General features: G+C 31.9%; 1 protein-coding gene across 3 annotated transcripts in view; it reads left to right on the top strand.

Annotated features, from left to right (window-relative positions):
• LOC114102455 (ankyrin repeat domain-containing protein 26) overlaps nt 1–18,850 on the top strand; it is a 117,792-nt gene that overhangs the window by 95,366 nt on the left and 3,576 nt on the right. For 2 of the 3 annotated variants that reach the window (XM_071611307.1, XM_071611305.1), the window contains 5 exons: nt 2,146–2,258; nt 4,233–4,362; nt 9,442–9,735; nt 10,337–10,551; nt 11,929–12,154. In XM_071611307.1, the coding sequence (XP_071467408.1) occupies nt 2,146–2,258; nt 4,233–4,362; nt 9,442–9,735; nt 10,337–10,551; nt 11,929–12,154 (978 nt within the window). Of the gene's footprint in view, nt 1–2,145; nt 2,259–4,232; nt 4,363–9,441; nt 9,736–10,336; nt 10,552–11,928; nt 12,155–13,799; nt 13,904–18,850 lie in introns of all 3 variants that reach the window. The other variant, XM_071611306.1, reaches the window with a different exon arrangement.

Raw genomic sequence — 18,850 nt, 5'->3', positions numbered from 1 at the left:
TTTCTGCAGAAAGTTCTTGTTTTGTGGGTCTCTATGCTAGTTTACCTGGGTTGAGACATTTGATATACACAACTTAGAGATAAAGAAAAGTCTAGACTGGAAAGAATGGAGAGTTATAACTGACTCAGGCTTCCACACAATATGGTTGAGTATACATCTGAAAGGAAATTGAGAACAAGACTTCTTTAATGTTATGTCTTTATAAGAAATTACCTAAAAGGAAACAAAAGCAAACAACTAACAAGCTTCATGGAAATGTTTAGCATTATGAAAGAAAAACAAGATGAAGTATTCTGGTCATCATCCTAAGGGTGAGAACCTCCCTGCCACTCCCCAAATTAGAAAACTATTACTTAAAGTAACATTGTTTCAGTTAGCTTTTTTGCTGCTGTGACTAAAGGACCTGACCAGAACAACTGTAGATTAGGAAAAGTTTATTAGAGAACTCATGGTTCCAGAGGTCTTAGTCCATAGAAGGCCAGCTTCATTCTTCAGGGCTTGAGGTGAGGCAGAACATCATGGCAGAAGAGTGTGGCAGAGGGAAGCAGCTCACATGGTGATCAGGAAGCAGAGAGTTGGTCTCCACTCTCCAAATACAAAATATATTACTCCATAGCCATGTCCCCAGTGAACCACTTCCTCTAGCACACACCCCGTGCCTCCAGTTGCCATTTAATCCCATCAGGGATTAATTCACTAATTAGGTTAATGGTATAGCCCAATCATTTCTTCTCTAAACCTCTTGTATCACACATGAGCTTTTAAGGGACATCTCACATCCAAACCATAACAAACATCAGTACTCATCATAAAAGTGCATAATGGGGCTGGGGTTGTGGCTCAGAGTTAGGAAGAGTGCTTGCCTAGCATGTGTGTGTCACTGGGTTCTATCCTCAGCTACCTCATAAAAAATAAAATAAAGGTATTGTGTCCACCTATAACTAAAAAATAACTTTAAAGAAAATAAAATGCATAAGACTGCTATCTACAGAAGTTGTCCACACCAAGTCATAGCCTATGAGGTTATTGTCTATGAGAAGTTAACTAAAAGAAAGAAGTAAAATTATAAATGATCTCACTAATGAGGTTAGGTTTAGAAATGTGGATTAGACAGTCTTGAGAGTCTTAAATCTCTGTTGAAGTCTTGAGATATAAGGAACTCTGATGATTTTAAAAGACAAATAGGAAAGGACAGAACTAAACATCAAGGACTTCAATGTTTAGAAGAGAAGTGGGTCTAAAGGAGCAGAGGGAAGGGTTGTGGTCACTGTTATCATTGCTGCTGAGAAAAAAAATACTTCTCAGAAATACTTAAAGAAAGGTTATTGATGGACCTCAAATTTTTTTTATTGGAATTATAGAAAATCAGATTTTTAGTGTAAGAGAAGATAATGTGGTGAAAATATATTTTAAATTGAGATCTTATACTAAAGAATATTAAAATATAATGTAAGAGGACAAACAGAAAGCCACAAGAATCAAGAAAAAGTTATGTTTTTGTATACCAATCAAAGACTTAGGGTTGGGGTTGTAGCTCAGTGGTGGAGTGCTTGCTTTGCATGTGTGAGAAATTGGATTCAATCCTCAGCATCACATAAAAATAAATAAATGAAAGTGTTGTGTCCATCTACAACTAAAAAAAATATTTTAAAAAAACATAAAGAGAAATAGCTTGAAACTCCTGGGGAAATGCTTACAAAGTAAAAGTATTTTTCTCATTTCAGAGTCAGGTGAGTATCAAAAATGTAATGGGAATCAGATGGGAGTTTCACCAAAATTATCTTAGCTAAATATGATTTAAATAAATTTGGAATATTCTTGAACTACTGATGAAAATGTTTCTAGAACATGTTTAGAAACTAAATGTAAATATAACCAATCTTTAAGAAACATTTTTCTTCATAACTTATGTGCAAAAACTTCTATTTTGAACAAATTATGGCAATTTAACTTGTAGAAAAGAAAATGATGAAAATGTAGATGAGTTTTAGCTATTTTAAGAAAATCATTATTTTTGAAGTCTGTCCATAATGGCATCAGATTTATGAAATATCTAAACACATATTAGTCATGAATTCATGAGAAATAATATTTCTAAGAAAAAAGAGTCTACATTTTTTAAATAAATTTTTTAAATTTTTTAAGTCTGAAGATGATAAGGAACAATTAAAGAAACTTACAGAATTAAAACAATCTCTGGAATATACTTTGGATCAAGAAAAGAAGAAAAATGGCAAATTAGAAAAAGAGCTAACTGGGTAAATTTTATATTTCAAATCTTTTTTAGCTAATAATTAATTGATATTACTGTAATTTTACTAAAATCTAAATATAAATTTATTTTATATCTGCATTTTCATAATTAAACAAGTTACTCTAGTGGTTTTAGAAACAGCAGAAGTGCCTTTGGGGTATAATCTCAATTGCACTGTTCTAATCATCTACTTAGAATTTTTATTTCTGAAGATGTTTTTGCTTTCTTTTTTTGATTCCTTGTCTTCAGTATTTACACATTTGAATATCTAAAAGCCTATCTTTGTCATTCCTTAACAACTTCAAAAATTATCTTGTTTTTTTTAATTATAAAATATATTGTGGAGATATACTTCTTTATTCCCATATGTATATGAGAAATGTTATTAAAATTCTGGGTTTAATACACACACTTACACACATACATACATATCCAATATAGAGTCAGCCTTTGGTAATGTGCAGGGTTTGGTTCCAGGAACCCTGCAGATACAAAATTCATTGATATTCAAGCCCCTTATATAAAATAGTATAGTACAGTTTGCATGTACTCCATCTTCCTATATACTTTAAATCATCTCTGGATTACCTAGTCCATAATGTAATATAAATAATTGTTGTACTATATTGTTTAAAGAATAATGTCAAGAAAAATGTTTTGTACATGTTCTGATACAATTTATTTTCAAGTATTTTTGATCCATAGTTGGTTGAATACTTGGATATGGAACCTACAGATGTGGAAGGCTTAATCATACGTATATCTCATACAAATATATATGTCTGAGTTAAAAATGAAGAATTAAATCAACAATTGTGTTTCTATCACTAGAGGCAGGGGGTGATGGGGAAAGGACAATGTTTTTCTCTATCTTTACAGCCACTTCTATGACTGCTTTTTTATTTATTTGCTTAGAAATTGAATTTATTCTCTGATTCTAGTCAATATTTTTTTTCTCGTTAACTATCTATTTTTATGGTTTTGCATCTCTTGCATTTTCTGACACAAAGCCTAGCAAAAAACTCTCTTTTTTGTACGGGAATGAACCTATCAGGGACTTAACCACTGAGCCACGTCCCCTGCCCTTTTTATATTTTATTTAGAGACAGAGTCTAGCTAAGTTAGGGCCTTGCTAAATTGCTGAGGCTGGTTTTGAACTTTCGATCCTCCTGCCTCAGCCTTCTGAGCTGATGGGATTACAGGCATGCACCACACCCTGCTACATTTTTTTTAAAAGTCTAATTTCTTTTATGACTTGCTTCTTTTACTTAACATGTTTTCAAGGTTCATCTTTGTTGTATCAGTACTTAATTTCTTTTTATGCTGAGTAATATCCTTTACCCATTATCTGTTGATATCTTATAAAACTCTGCCTGGTTTTTGTTGTTGTAGTTTTATTTTCCCTCAGTTCAGACTTCAAAGATTTTTTTCCTCTTTCTGTTCTAAATGATTTCTTTGATATTTTGTTTTTGTTTTATTTTGCTATATTTTGTTGGGATTGAACCCAGGGCCTCTCACACGCTAAGCACACGCTTATCGCTGAGCTATACCCACTGTCCTGTTTTCTTCTTATGTAGATCATGATCAACAGAGTCCAAAGTGTATTTTTGTATCCCCTTAAAACATGTCTTTTTTACCTTAATTACTGATCTCTGAGCTAAAACTAATATTTAACAATAAGTTATTTTTATATTAACAATAAAATGCATATTGATAATTATAAGAATTTGTATTAACACTTTGTCTGCCTTACATATCATAAAATTTTTCTTCATATTTATCTAAGATGCTAATTTCATTAGAATGCTTTCAAATAATGTTGGGTTAAAACAGATGAGAGCAGATCATAATTTATAGCTGTTTCTTTTCTGTGATAAAACATTATCTAATGATTTTGCTAGAATATTATTGTTAATATATAATAATTATTAAATATTTACTCTTTAAAAACTTCTACCCATTCTCTACATTCTTTCAGGTTTAAGAAACTTTTAAAAATGACAAAAACAAAGTTAAATAAGTATGAAAATGGGGAGTTTAGTTTCCATGAAGATTTAAAAAACAGTTCATTTGAAATGGATATTCCAATTAATATGCTTATATACAAGGTAATTTTAATCAGTTTTGGGAAAAATCAAGCTTATTTGGGGAAATATAAACTTTAAAATACTTTGCACAGTGAAATGAAGATTTTTTTAATTTTGTAGACTTTTTTGTATGATTTTTCTATTAAAAGAGCATAATGTTGATTTTATGATGTCTTAAACCCTGGCTAATAACCTAAAATCAAGCAGTAAACTATTATATGACCCCAAATCATGAGTACCAAATCAGTTTTTTCTTTCTTTCATTGAGAATTTTTTATTAGATCTTTATACATAGTAATTGGGTTCATCCCAACAAACTCATATATGCATTTGTTGGGATAATATTAACATACCATGGGCTGGGGATGTGGCTCAAGCGGTAGCGCGCTCACCTGGCATGCATGCGGCCTGAGTTCGTTCCTCAACACCACATACAAACAAAGATGTTGTGTCCGCCGAAAACTAAAAAATAAATATTAAAAAATTCTCTCTCTCCCTCTCTCTCTCTCTCTCACACACTCTTTAAAAAAAAAATACCATAAAATCTAGCTATTTAAACCACACAGATGGAATCTTTTGGCATGTTTGTGCAATCATCACCATAATTTTAGAACATTTTTATCAACCTAAAAAGAAACTATCACCCATCCCCTTCCCCACTTATGGAATCACCAAACTATTGCATGTCTATAGATTTGCCTCTTGTAGACATTTCATGTCAATGGAGTCATACAATATGTGGTCTAATTTCTTTTATGACTGCTTCTTTTACTTAATGTTTTCAAGGTTCATTCTTGTTGTATCAGTACTTAATTTCTTTTAATGCTGAGTAATATCCTTCTATATGAATATACCATACATTTTGTTTATCCATTCATCAACTGATGGACCTCTCAGTTATTCTACTTTGGGCTTTTATTAATAAAGCTGCTATGGGCATGCATGTAAAAGTTATTGTGTTTGCAAATGTTTTCATTTCTCTTGGTTGTGTACATATGAGTGGAATTGAATTGAAAAAAGATCCATGTTGCAGAATGTATTTAAATTTGCTCCTGTGGAAACTTTTTGCTGCTTGAAGAAATTTGTGCCTTGTTGACTTCATGACATGATGGGAAGTCATGCTTGCAAAGATGAGTCCATACCTTTCCTTTTCTACATTCAGTCCTTTAGAAATTCTTACCCAGAGCTTCCCTCTTGGTTCCCATTTCTGTCAAATTTTCGTCATAAGATCTGCTGATTCGGTCTCCTATTTATACCATTGTTTTATTAACTCATAATTTATCAAATCACCTATGAATTATTGAATTTTCCCATACAAGGAAGAATTTTTCAGCAGTACAGCAATTAAAAGTCAGGTAATGCTCAGGCAATTTATCAAAGACAAATAATAAAGAAGTAATATGAATTTCAAGATTTCAAAGCCACTTTGATATGCAGAAGCATATAGCACAACAAAGATGAGATGATCTTCTTTATATAAACAAACTTGAAATAAGATAAAGTAGAAGTTATATTCAATTTCTTTATATTCAAAAGATAGTACATTTGTTTTATTGCCCCTGAGGAAAGAAAAATGACAATTTAATACTAAATTACTAAATACTCAAAGCTGCCTCTCTCTTTTGGAATCCACTAATTTAAATCAGATAAAACATCTGATTTTGATTATTAAAACCAAATATTTCTAGTTGTTTTTCAACTATTATACTTCAAATCATGTCTCCTTGCTTCCCATTCTTCCATATTCCCTAACTTTAGGGAAAATTCTATAAGAATTTGCAATTAAAGGAAACTTTTTAGAGAGAATTTTTTAATATTTATTTTTTAGTTTTCGGTGGACACAACATCTTTATTTTATTTTTATGTGGTGCTGAGGATTGAACCCAGCGCCCCGCGCATGCCAGGCGAGCACACTACCACTTGAGCCACATCCCCAGCCCCAAGAAAAACTTATTCCTTGATGTCTTTCTTCTAATTGCTGCTTCCCATTGGCATTGTTTGTCATTAATAAATTAGCTTCAGTGTTTATTAGATCCTACTTTAAAGGAGATAATTTCTACTATGTAAGTTTTCATTTATTATTATCTCTATTTTAAATCCATCTTCTGTATTTATTGTTCCTTAATAAATTACCCAAAGTTTAGTGGCTTAAAACAATATTTCCTTCTCAAACTTGACAAGGAAAATTGTCTCTGCTCTCCTGAGCTTCAGTGGGAACAGTTCATTGACTGGGGGCTGGAATCTTCCTAAAGTTTGCCCACTAGTATGTCAGGTTGGTTTTGGTTGTTGGTGCTGGTCACTAGCAGAAACTTCAGTTGAGACAGGAAGCTGGAACATCTACACTGGTATGCCTAGGCTCTCTTTGTTGCCTAAGCTTCCTCACAACTGGGTTTCAAGTGTCAGCAGAATGAGATAGCTTTATAAACTAGTGTTGAAGGTCATGTGTCACCATTTTTATCACACTCTAGTCATTACAAGCAAGTCAAACCCTAAATTCTCTATTTTATGGAATTAAGTGTGAAAGAATACCATGTTCTCAAACTAGTACACTCTGTCTTCTTCCACAATGTTTTTACATTGCGCCTACTTGCTACAAGTCTCAGTCATTATGGCATTAGTTTCAAGCTCAAAGTGCAAGATCTTACCATCTTTATCAGGTTCAGATGGGGGCTGAGTGGTTTTTTTTAGCCTTTTTTTCCCTGAGGAATTTCCAGGGTCCAAAGGACTCTTCATTTTCACTCGTCTCTTTCAGTCCAAACAAGCAAGCAGGGTTTTTGCTACTACATTGTTTTAAGAACTTTTGAATCTACTGTGAATTTCATTGGGGTTGGTGCCATTAGAAAAGGCACTTTGACAAATCTTTTTGTGACAGGCTTTTCACCTTGGGCTTCCTGTGAAGATATACTGGGACAATTTCTTTAAGATTTATGTACCTTAATGATCCTTAACAGAATTTTGAGGCACTGCCTTCAGTCTTCCTGTAGTCTTCATAAAGGGACTTAACAGTCATGTTCTTGGATTCATCTTTACATGGATCCAAGTAGCACTACAGTTTTGATATTATCCCATAGGCCATTTATTTTAGCATTATTTGACAGTTTGATGTGTGGAGATAACTACAAATGGGAAAAAGATATTTGAACCCAATAATTCTTGATTCCTTTATTTAATAGTCTTTCTTTAGCTTTTCTTTCATGTCAGTTTTACTTTCAATTGCTATGTATCAAGATTCTTCTTTCTAGGTTTCAGTATTTTTTCTTCATTGGCTTTGAAGCCCTTTCTGTAGTCTCTTTTGGGGCCATCAGGCTTCCTAATAATCGCTTTGAAAGACTTTTTGGCTTTTCTTTTTGTTTCTTTTTTCTAGGTCCTTTCTACTTCTCCCTACCTCCTGATTCTACATATTTTTGTTTGCTGCTGTTTTTAATAGTGGCAACTCATATTTAGTGTCAGTATCTAGGTCAGTTATTGGTATATAATAAACCACCTCAAAATTCAGTGTCTCAAACATTTATTTTGCTAACAATCTGCAGTTCAGGCAAGGTTCAGTGATGCTCTCTCCTTTCTTCTCCACTTGGAATTAGCTGGGGTGACCTGAAGCTGGGGAGTTTAACCATGCTTGTTCTTTCACATGTCTGACAGTTGAATATGGCTTTTAACTAGGCCTTTAGCACAGTAAATCAACTAGACCACCTACATGAGGATTCACCTATAAATTGGGCTTCCTCACAATATGGTGTAGATTCTAAAGGTAAGCTTCCCTAGAGAAAGTTACACAAACTATATCACATTTTCTAAACCAGCATTGGAAATCACACAGCAGTCTACCATATTCTATTCACTAAAAGCCAGTTATTAAGTCCAACTCATTCATATCCAGGAGAGGAAATTTCATGTGAGAAATGTCAAAGAATTTATAGATATTTTTTAAATCACCACTCTTTTTTTTTTTTTGGTACCCCTAATTGAACGCAGGGGCACTCAACCACTGAGCCAGCCACATCTTCAGCCCTACTTTGCATTTTATTTAGACACAGGGCTTCACTGATTTGCTTAACGCCTTACCATTGCTTTGAACTCAGGATCTTCCTGCCTCAGTTTCCCAAGCCACTGGGATTACAGGAGTGCACCACCACATCAGACTAAAACCACCACTCTTATCATTGTATCTAAAGGAAATTAATTTTTCCCAACTCAGTACCACTGAAATCCTACCAAATTTGTGTTATTTTTTGTTTAGTATGCTTCCTCAATATGTGGGTAGAATCAAGATTATGTGGGTACAGTCTACAAGATTATGCTATGGAATTAAGTAATTTCTGCCCCCTCCCCCCCAAAAAAATGTATGGATTATTTCACTAAATTTTATGTCCTCCTTACCAAGAAACAGTACTTCTTGGAATGCAATTCAAATTAACATAGAACATTGGCAGTTCAGAAAGACTTATGACATATCCAAATTTACAAGTTTCATTATTTACGTCTATTTTCAAAGTGTTGTTCTGGAAGCCATCTATTAATGTAGATCTATATAACTCAATATGATTATCCCTAAAACTTTATATATAATGGGGAGTGTGGATGGGAGGGAAAAAGTAAGAGATTTTCTACTGAGAGATGTCTTGGAATTATTTTAAGAAGGAAAGACATGCTGTATGACCAATGTGATTCTGCAACCTGTACAATCAGAAAAATGAGAAATTGTACCCCATTTGATTCAAACATATGAACTGTCAAGATCATTGTACTGTCATGTGTACGTAACTAATAAAAATATGCATATTGAAACACAAAAAATAAAGTCATCATTTCAGATTTTCCCAAAAAAAAAGAAGGAAAGACATGAAACAATTATTTTTAAAAATTGGAGTCTAAGATCAAGTGCTAATATTCTGTGGTAAATATTGTGAGTGTAAAGATTATGTTTTTGTGGCTCCTGGTAGTTTTAATTAACTTTTTGGTTTTCTGAGTAATTTAAGGAACCACATTCTAAGAATATAATATATTTGATCACAACCAATTTTATGTCAGAATTTGTTATTAGTTTTGTGTTAGACTCTTCTTAGCCTGCTTCATTATAAAGCTATTATTTTATTCATGCAGATTGATGATCTTGCAGCAAAACTGGAGACTGCATCTTCAAAATGTCTACATCTGGATAAAAAAAATCAGTTTCTTCATCAGGAGCTATTATCCATGAAAACTATGCAAAAAAAATGTGAAAAACTAGAGAAGAATAAAAAAAAATTAGAACAAGAAGTAGTAAACCTTAAAAGTCATATAGAAAAGAAGAATATGGAAGAACATGGTCAACTAGAACAGTATAAACAGGAGATTGAAGACAGAGCAAGACAGGATTTAGTGGAAAAATTAAAACAAGTGAATCTATTTTTAAAGGTCAATTTATAATGTGCTTTAATTCATTTCACTGCAAATTATATTTTGAATGTATACATTTTGTTTTCTCTGTTTTGTAGGTCTTTTTAGGAAAATTATGTCTGATATTCCTTTTAAAAATTCAGTTTCTTTCATTATTATAATTAAACTGATCTTTTGACTCTTAATGCCAACAAAACTATTAGGAGAAAAAGAAAAAATTATGATGTAGTAATTATACCACTTTTGAATTGTTCTTAAGTTACATTGTTCGATTTTTTTAAATTTTGAATTGATTCTATAATTCTTTATAGTATTGGATTACATAAGTACTAACATGAACATGATTCAGGGCTCAGGATGTAACCCAGTGGTAGAGCACTTGCCTGGCATGTTTGAGTCCCTGGGTTCCATCCCCAACACTGTGCAAAAATAAAATTCTAAATGATTCAGTTTTTTATAATTTAGATTAATACAGTTGATATTGATGGTATAAATATTTTAAACTCCAGCATATTTTTTCATATATTTGGAATTTATTTCTAAGTCACTGACTCAGAACTAAAGGAAATAAATATACAATAATTGTTTGGATTATAATTATTCTTTTAATTTGCTTTAGACACAAGCAGCATCTCAGGAAAATTTGGAACAGTTAAGAGAAAGTAATAATGCCTCAATAAGAAGTCAGATGGAACTCAGAATTAAAGACCTGGAATATGAACTGTCTAAAATAAAAACACAAGAAGATTCTAATAAAATAGAACTGGAAAAATATAAACAACTCTATGTAGAAGAATTTAAAATTAGAAAATCATTACTGAATAAACTAAACAAGTAAGTTGAAACAGAATCATACAGAATAAATTAAGTTCATTAATTTGTCTCTGAAAACAATCTTTAGTTAGATTCATAAGATCAGTAAGATGGGAAAGATAATTATTGACTTAATTTTGGAAAATATTGCTGGTAAATGAACTTACCTTTAAAAGTAAAACTTTTCTGGGACAGTTTATATTACCTTTAAAAGTAAAACTTTTTCTGGGACAGTTTATATTACTTCCTTCATTTGTTTGTTTGTTTGGTTGGTTAGTTGATTTGGTTTTATATGGTTTTTAACCCCTTAATATTCTCATATGGCTAACCTGATTTATTAGTCTTAAGAAATTTTTATTATTATCAGATTACTTGTCAGCATTCCCTTAAATGAAAATATCAACAAGTTTAACTAATTTGGGGAGATTATGACATAAACCCAAAGGGTAAATTGCTATGAATAACACTCTCCAGGCACATTCTGCCACTGAATGAGTTAATTTTCCTTATTTTGATGATTGATATTATAATATATTAAAGTATATCTAGAAACAAAAAGTTCTTTAAAGTTTTTCTTCTCTATAAATAAAACAAAATGTGATATAGGAAAAGAGTAACAGTGATGAGAGAAATATAATTTGCAAAGTCATTAAAAACAAGTTCTTGGTCATGTGAGGGGGTGTTTAGAAGGCAGAAAGGGCCGGTCCCTCCTCTGATGCCTTGGAAATTATTATATGAGCTAATTGCCTTAGTAGCAGCTTTAAGTTCTTTTTAATCACCAACCCGGCTGTCTCACCTGTCCCCTAAAGGTTGATGTCAAGTGTTTAATTTCTTCAAAGTAATGGTGAAGTAGATGGTCTAAGCAAATGCTTGCAAATATCTTTGAGAAATGTTTTTGAAATCCCTAAAATAGTTGAGTAAATACAGTATTCCCCGCTTTTTTTTCAGTTTCATATTTTTAATTATATTTAAGGAGTACTATATGAGTTCTATTTTACATACTAAAATGGCTGTCATTGCCAAGAAAATTAACATATCCATCATCTCTCATAGTTACCCTTTAAATACAAATATTCCTAATGAAATCCTCAAGAATCTTGTAAGCAGAGCCCTTTAAAACATGCAACCAATAAAAAAAAAAAAAGAAAATACAAATTGCAAAAAAGAAAAATAAATAAATAAAATAAAACAGCACCATGAGTTATCTGTGCATCATTGATAGCCATTTCTCTCCCTCCTACTTTGAATTACTTGTTTGTTGTTCTTTAAAACAATTTTAAACCAATAATTGTATAAAACACTTTAATTTAAAAAGTCAGTTTTTAAAAATTCAAGTCATTTATGAGTCCTTTCGTGAAATATAAGATACTACATATTTTCCTTTTGCAATCTTCACAGGGCTAATGAAAAACTAGAGGATGTCAATACTCAACTTCTTGTGGAAAAACAGAACAGATCTTTAGTCAGCACTGTTAGTCCAAGGCCTGTCGTAGAGTGCTCTTGTGTTGGAAGTCTTAATAATAGTTTGGTACTCAACAGAAGTTATTTTCCAAGAGAAAACTTAGTGGTTCCTACTTCTAACCCAAAGCCTTCAAATAAGAGCATGGAGAACTACTTAGCTGAGGTTAGTTATGTTTTTTTTCCCCGTTTGGTCTCAGATTTCTGTTATAATTTTCTTTTTAATTTGGTAAAATACAGAGTTGTTTAATGTGTGTTAAGTGAAGTTGACAGTAATCTGTGTTAATAAAATAAATTTAAGATTTTTTTTAAAGTTTCTGTTGTTCATTTTCAAGAGATACTCATTTGTTAACTTTATTCATTAAATGAATTGATTCAACTTTTTTGAAAAGCTGCCTTTAAATTAGATTTTAGAAAATGAATATTTCTGCTTATAACTCAGCATATACTTTGAGATGGTTTGGCTTACTTTCTAAGAAATTTTCATCTTTTAAACTCTAAGAAATTTTAAGTTTTCATGCACCATCCCAAGTTTTCTACCTCTAATCATAAGTGAATGATTGACATCCACAAACTAAACCACATATAAATGTTTATAATTTAAAGAAATCTAATATAACTTTTTAAAGATCAAACCTGCAAAAAAAAGATTAATTTGTTTTTAAGTTACAATTTTTGCCATTTTCACAAATAAGAATATATTCTTAATTACTAGGATCTTTATCTCAAATATAGTAAAATATGCTATTGCTGCATACTATTTATTGCTATTATAATAGTTTTTAAATAGATCAATTAAGCAATATTTGAAATTTTAAATGAAGTTCACCTGTGTCTATCTTGCCTTCATTTGAATGATTGATGACTAAGATGGCAGTGATACCAAGAGTCTTGTTTCATCATTTTATTAGCTTAGTTTTATATTTTTTATGGAAAAAAAAATGAGGATGAGGGTCTAGTACCTCAGAGGTATGAAATTGGAATACTACCTGCAAAAAGAGAATTAACATTAAATACTTAAATAAATTATTAAGCATGATTCAAATATAAAATGTTCTAATTATTTTATAGAAAAAATCAAAAAATATATCATTTTACATGAGAATGGTAAATGTAGTGTAAATGTAGTTGCAATGAAGAAGATGATTTGGGAAAAAGTTTTTTCCCAAATTTTTCTAGATGAAAGCAGCAGGTTTTGTTTTGTTTTAGTATTTCTGGACATGTTGAAGAATAATTTATTTTTAATTTAATCTAGCAGTTTCAAGGTATACATTATTTCTTTGTGGAACATGCCAATTCATAGTAGATATTGAAAAGCACTCTCCTATCAAGATACAAATACATGTCTGTATAGCTACTGAAGAATGAATGCCTTGAAAGGTTTTTTAAAAAATAAATTTATTTTATTTATTTACTTTTATTTAGTGCTGAGGATTGAACCCAGTGTCTCACATGTGCTAGGCAAGTACTCTACTACTGAGCTACAACCCATCCCCCTTTGACAGGTCTTATAAAATTATCATTTACAAATTTTTTAAAGAAAGAAGTTCCCTTCTATAGTTGCAAGGAATTTTACTTTTCCTGTTAGGAAAATAAAAAATAAATAATATTACAAAAGGTGTTAACATACCATCTAAACTGATAGAAAATGGTAGGATATTTATTGTTTTTTTGGTTTGGGTTTGGGTTTTGTTTTGTCTTGTTTGGGTTTTTCTTTTTTTTTTTTTTTTTTTTTTTACCAGAAGTTGAAACTAAGGGCACAACTCACTGAGCTACCTCTCCAGCCCTTTTTGTTTTTAATTTTGAGACAGGGTCTTACTAAGTTGCTGAGGTTGGCCTTGAATTTGCAATCTTCCTGTCTTAGACTCCCTATTTGCTGGGATTACAGGAATGTGCCACCACATCCATCGAAATGGTAGGTTTTTTAATGAGGTATAATAAAACAACGGACATAAAGACTTATATGATTCCAGAAAGAAAATGTTAAAACTAGCATTAATAACTAAACCTTTTTACCCAACTTGCTTATTTCCAAGTTTTTAATATTTTGGACCATTCCTCTTATAAAGTTCTATCTCATAACATTTTTTCCTAACTTTAAATAAAATTGTTATATTATTGCTCTGTTCTATGATTTCAGTAGTACTGGTTGTTGATCGAGTTTTCTCCATGTTCTTATCATTTAGTTCTTATTTTATCTACTACATTATATGAAATTTAGCCTTGACACTTAGCACCATTGTAGTTACAATTACTACATATGTTTTGCTAATTTTTACTTTTAGTTTTTGCATTCTAATATAAGTCTTAGATGTTGTTCTATAGAACAAACACATAGTTTTATTTGTTTTTACTCATTTTTATTATTTAAAACTGCAGAGCTTGGGACTGGAGATGTAACTCAGTGGTAGAGTTGGGGTTTGATCCTCAGCACCACATAAAAATAAATAAATATATTGTGTCCATCTCCAACTAAAAATAAAAATAAAAATAAAAATGCAAAGTTTTGGCCTAAACAACAGATATGTCACTACTTAGATTTCTTGGTATGTAGAATTCTTTTCTGATAACTGAAATCTTTTTTGTTTTGTTTTGGGTGCCAGGGATTGAATCCAGGGCTTCATGGGTGCTAAGCACACACAGTACACTAAATTATATACCCTGCCCTGATAAGTGAAATCTTAAAAATGTATTCCCATTTGATAGAAGATAAAACTTACTTCCTAATACAGTGTGTGACACACAGTAGTAATTCAGTAAATATTTTAAATAGGGAAGTTTCCCCAGTGCCCCATGATGGTAGAGATAGGCAAGTGCTCCTAACACTGAGCCACATCCCCAGCCCATTGATTGGTTTGGGATTTTTGGTGTATTACTAAAACTTCAAAATTTGAAGTGACTTATTTAAGCATGACTCTACTTCTCAAATGTCCATTTAATTTTATCAATTCTTATTCTCAATGTGACGGTCTAAATACATCAAAACCAAAACAATATTCCTGAAACTTTTAACTTTTTACATGAGGGACCATTGTATCTCCACAGACTTTGGGGGGTCATATGTCTTCCCAAATAAATATAGACCTGTTTTCATCACCAAGGAAATGCCTGTCTGCTCAGAATTGTAACTCTAATCACACTCATATAGTTATGCTTATTACTGTGAAGACAGAGTTAAATAAACTTGTTTATTATACCAGCTAAATGTTATATAATTACAGTCCTCATTTCATTTTATCTATTAAGCCAGATGCCATTTAATCTTTTAGAAAATTCAGATAATCTTTCAACTTCTTCTAATTTTCTCCTTTCATTTATTTTTCTTTACAATATATGTATGGCTCTGTACTTCATTTTTCAGTTTCCCAATTAACAAAGGGACAAAATACAAGTGTTATTTTCTGTATATATTACCCTATTTATAATTTGATAGTGAATTGCAGTGGTTTAAAACATAAACAACTGTTTTCATTATATTTGAGTGGATATTTTTATAACATTTGAGTGCTCCTTGAGAGAATGATGTCAAAATTTAATTTTTAAAAAATGTTACTAAAAATATATTAATGGTGGAAGGTGTGTATGTACATAGTACTATGTATATTTATAAAAGTGGTCTCAAAAAGAGAATGAAACATTATTTTCTAACATGTAAGCTCAAGTACCATTTAATAGGAGCCTGTCAATAAATTCTCTTAAATAAATAAACATTTATTTTTATTGTCCTTTTCTACTGTTGATTTCACTGTATTACTCTAACTCTAAAATCTTACTTTTAACCTTTCCCCTGTGTAAAATGGGGATTGTTTTGAAATATATACAATAAGAATACAAAAAGAAGAAAATATTAGTCTAAGTCAATAGTCATCTTTCATGGGCTGTTGTGTGATAGGCAGCAAATAACACTCTTCCTCCCCATCTCAGTTCAGAATATAGGAGTCCAGCAGAGGGAGATCAACACACTAACTTTATTCCTAACACATAACAACTAATGGGTGATTGTGGCTTAGATAGGCAGTATAGTGGTCTTCTGATGCTTCATTACAGATGAGATGCTTACATACAAAGTTGTAAGTAGAAGAAACAAATATTTTACATCTATTCTGGAAGCAGGCTACCTGCAGAGATGACAGAAGACCTGATTTCACATTATTGTGGGCAGACATATCTCTTAAAGAGATGGCATATTTAGGCCAGCTATTTTACCTTGTGAATTTCAAAAGACTTTGCTATTGAGTGTAGTTGTGCACACCTGTAATTTCAGCTATTGGGTGGCTGAGGTAGGATTGCAAGTTCCAAGACAGCCTGGGTAACTTAGAAAAAACCCTCTATTAAAACAAAATTTTTAGGAAAAAGGCTGGGGATATAGTTCAGTGATAGAGCATTTGCCTAGCATGTGTGAGGCTCTGGATTCAATTCCATTCCACCAAAAAATAAAAATAAAAAACAAGCATTTGAAGTACCCTTATCTAAAAATACGACAGTGATTAGTGTCACCAAGATACATTTCTTGTTTGTTTTTTCCTTCCATAATCTGTGGAACTCTATAAAACCATTCAACTGAATACAACAGTTCTGAATTTCTACTAAGGGAAATATGAGGAAACTATGATTTAATAGGAAAGTTAGAATTAAATGAAAGGCTTTGTTTCTTGTTTTGTTTATTTGTTTGTTTTTTGTGGTACAGGGGAATGAACCCAGGACACTTAACCCCTGATGCACAGCCTCAGCCCATTTTTCATTTTTTATTTTGAGACAGGGTCTCACTACGTTGCTGAGGCTGGCTTTGAACTTGCGATCCTCCTGCCTCAGCCTCCTGAGCCACTGGGATTACAGGTGTTCACCATCATACACTACTGAAAGGCACTTTTTAAGTTATTTAACATTTGTCAAATTTAACTTGTGACCTAAACTACCCCATCCTCTCACCAGCCAGCACAAAATTGAAGTCTTCAGCACACTGGACCTCTTTAAGTATGCTTTCAGGTGACCATCTCCAGAGCAGCCCCCTCCCTCACGGTGTTCTGAGTCTTTTTCCCTCTCAGCTTTCCTTTCTTCATTGTATCTCATTCCCAAAGAGCAGTTGCCCTTAGCTGTCATTAATGGTATAAAGTATTCAAAGGTCAGTGAAAACCTGGGAGGGAATTTATGGAGGGAGAGCCCACTCCATATCCAGAAAAGAGGGTACTACTTCTACCAGGTGCTCTTTAAGAGTTCGGAGGAAAAACTGACTGCCACTTAAAATTTGTTATATCACAAGTATTCTCTAGAGAGAAAATTCATATATTGAGTACAGGGCTGAAGGTACAGCTAAGAAATAGAATGCATATTTAACATAATGCCTTGAATTTAATCCCCTGCACCAAAAGGGGAAGAAAAAAAAATGGAAGGAAAAAGAGAAAAGGGGATTTCTTCAGTATAAAACATATCTTTTGAAAGCAAAATTTTTGTATTATGCAGATATTTGTGGGTGAGATATAAAGACATAATAAAATCTATTACCTATAGTTAATTATAATAGAAGAACTTTTGGGTGAAAAGATAATAACACAACATTAGTAGTTGCTTAATTCAAGTCTTATAAAAATATATTTTACATTTGACATAGTGTTTATTAATAGTAATATGATTCTTTCAATAAAGGCTTCTCCTTTCATCCAGTATTGAGTTATTTGTACAAAACTTGTCTGTAATGCTGCTGTCACAGAAATGTTAGCAAAAACAGTGGCTTAAGATATTAGGAAACCTGTCAATCAAAACAATTTGTCATCCCACCTAAAATTCCTGAAGGTTTTAGATATCACATTATCATCATATTTGTTATGTTCAGTATCTATGTTAGGCCCTGTTTAGAGCACTCGTAAGAGAATAGCTTTTCTACAAAAATATTTAAGAACATTCTAGATTTGGACACCTGCAAAATAGTTTGAAGTATCCCTACACATTTTGTAGTTAAGTAGATAACTATAACAAATCAATGTTTTAAAAAATTGACCCTAATTTCTGAAAAGAAATAAAAGTTACATTTGAAGAGCTGTATATTTTTTCTTTGTTTCCAAATGTAGAAAGTCATGAGTCAATGAAAAGTTAACTTTGAAAACTGACTCTAACATATTTATCCTTTTTTTCAAGCAAATTTTCTGAAATCTTTGCATCCATATTAACAAAAAAAGTTTGTTCATAATCCAAATAGTATAATGTTTTAAATCATTTGTCAGTGGAATTTTTAGATAACAAATAATACCACTTTATTTATTTGTTTAAGATTCTTTGCAGAAAAATTAATAGCATAAAACATATATTAAAGTTTTGATTTTATAAAAGTAGAGAATGGAAATGAAAAATCCATTAGAGTAAAAAAATGAGAAATTTTATAAAGGGCAGAGTTGCTTAGAATCACAAAGTCATGCTTTCAGTATAAGATATGAATTAAATTGATTAACCTTTTTGTTAATAAAACAGCATCCTTCTTAGAAGTCTTAACTCCATGGGAAAAGAAAACATCCAAGAGTTTGTGTCATTACCGTAATCACCTTACTAGCAATGTGTGGCTTTTAAAATCTTAGAGATTTGCAGTCTTAGTCTGCAAAATGACATTTCAGATTTACCGAGTTAAAAATCCACCTGTGTTTGCTGAATGTGTAAGTGCTAGATGTGGCTTTAGATTCTGTCCCTGAAGCTTAACATAGCTGGCCCTGGCAGCATGGGAAAGCCCCCCATGAATGTAGTAAGCAGCTTGCCTGGGTCACCATGGCCTGACCTCAAACCAGCTTAAGGCTTTTAAATCCTCTCTCAGAATTTGCAATTCCAGCTTCTCTCCTTCCTAGTGAGAGAGCAAGTGGGAAAGGATTAAATATAGCCA

Source organism: Marmota flaviventris, chromosome 4 (assembly GCF_047511675.1).
Source record: "Marmota flaviventris isolate mMarFla1 chromosome 4, mMarFla1.hap1, whole genome shotgun sequence".
Lineage (NCBI taxonomy): Eukaryota > Metazoa > Chordata > Mammalia > Rodentia > Sciuridae > Marmota > Marmota flaviventris.
This window is presented reverse-complemented; position numbering and strand designations above follow the sequence as displayed.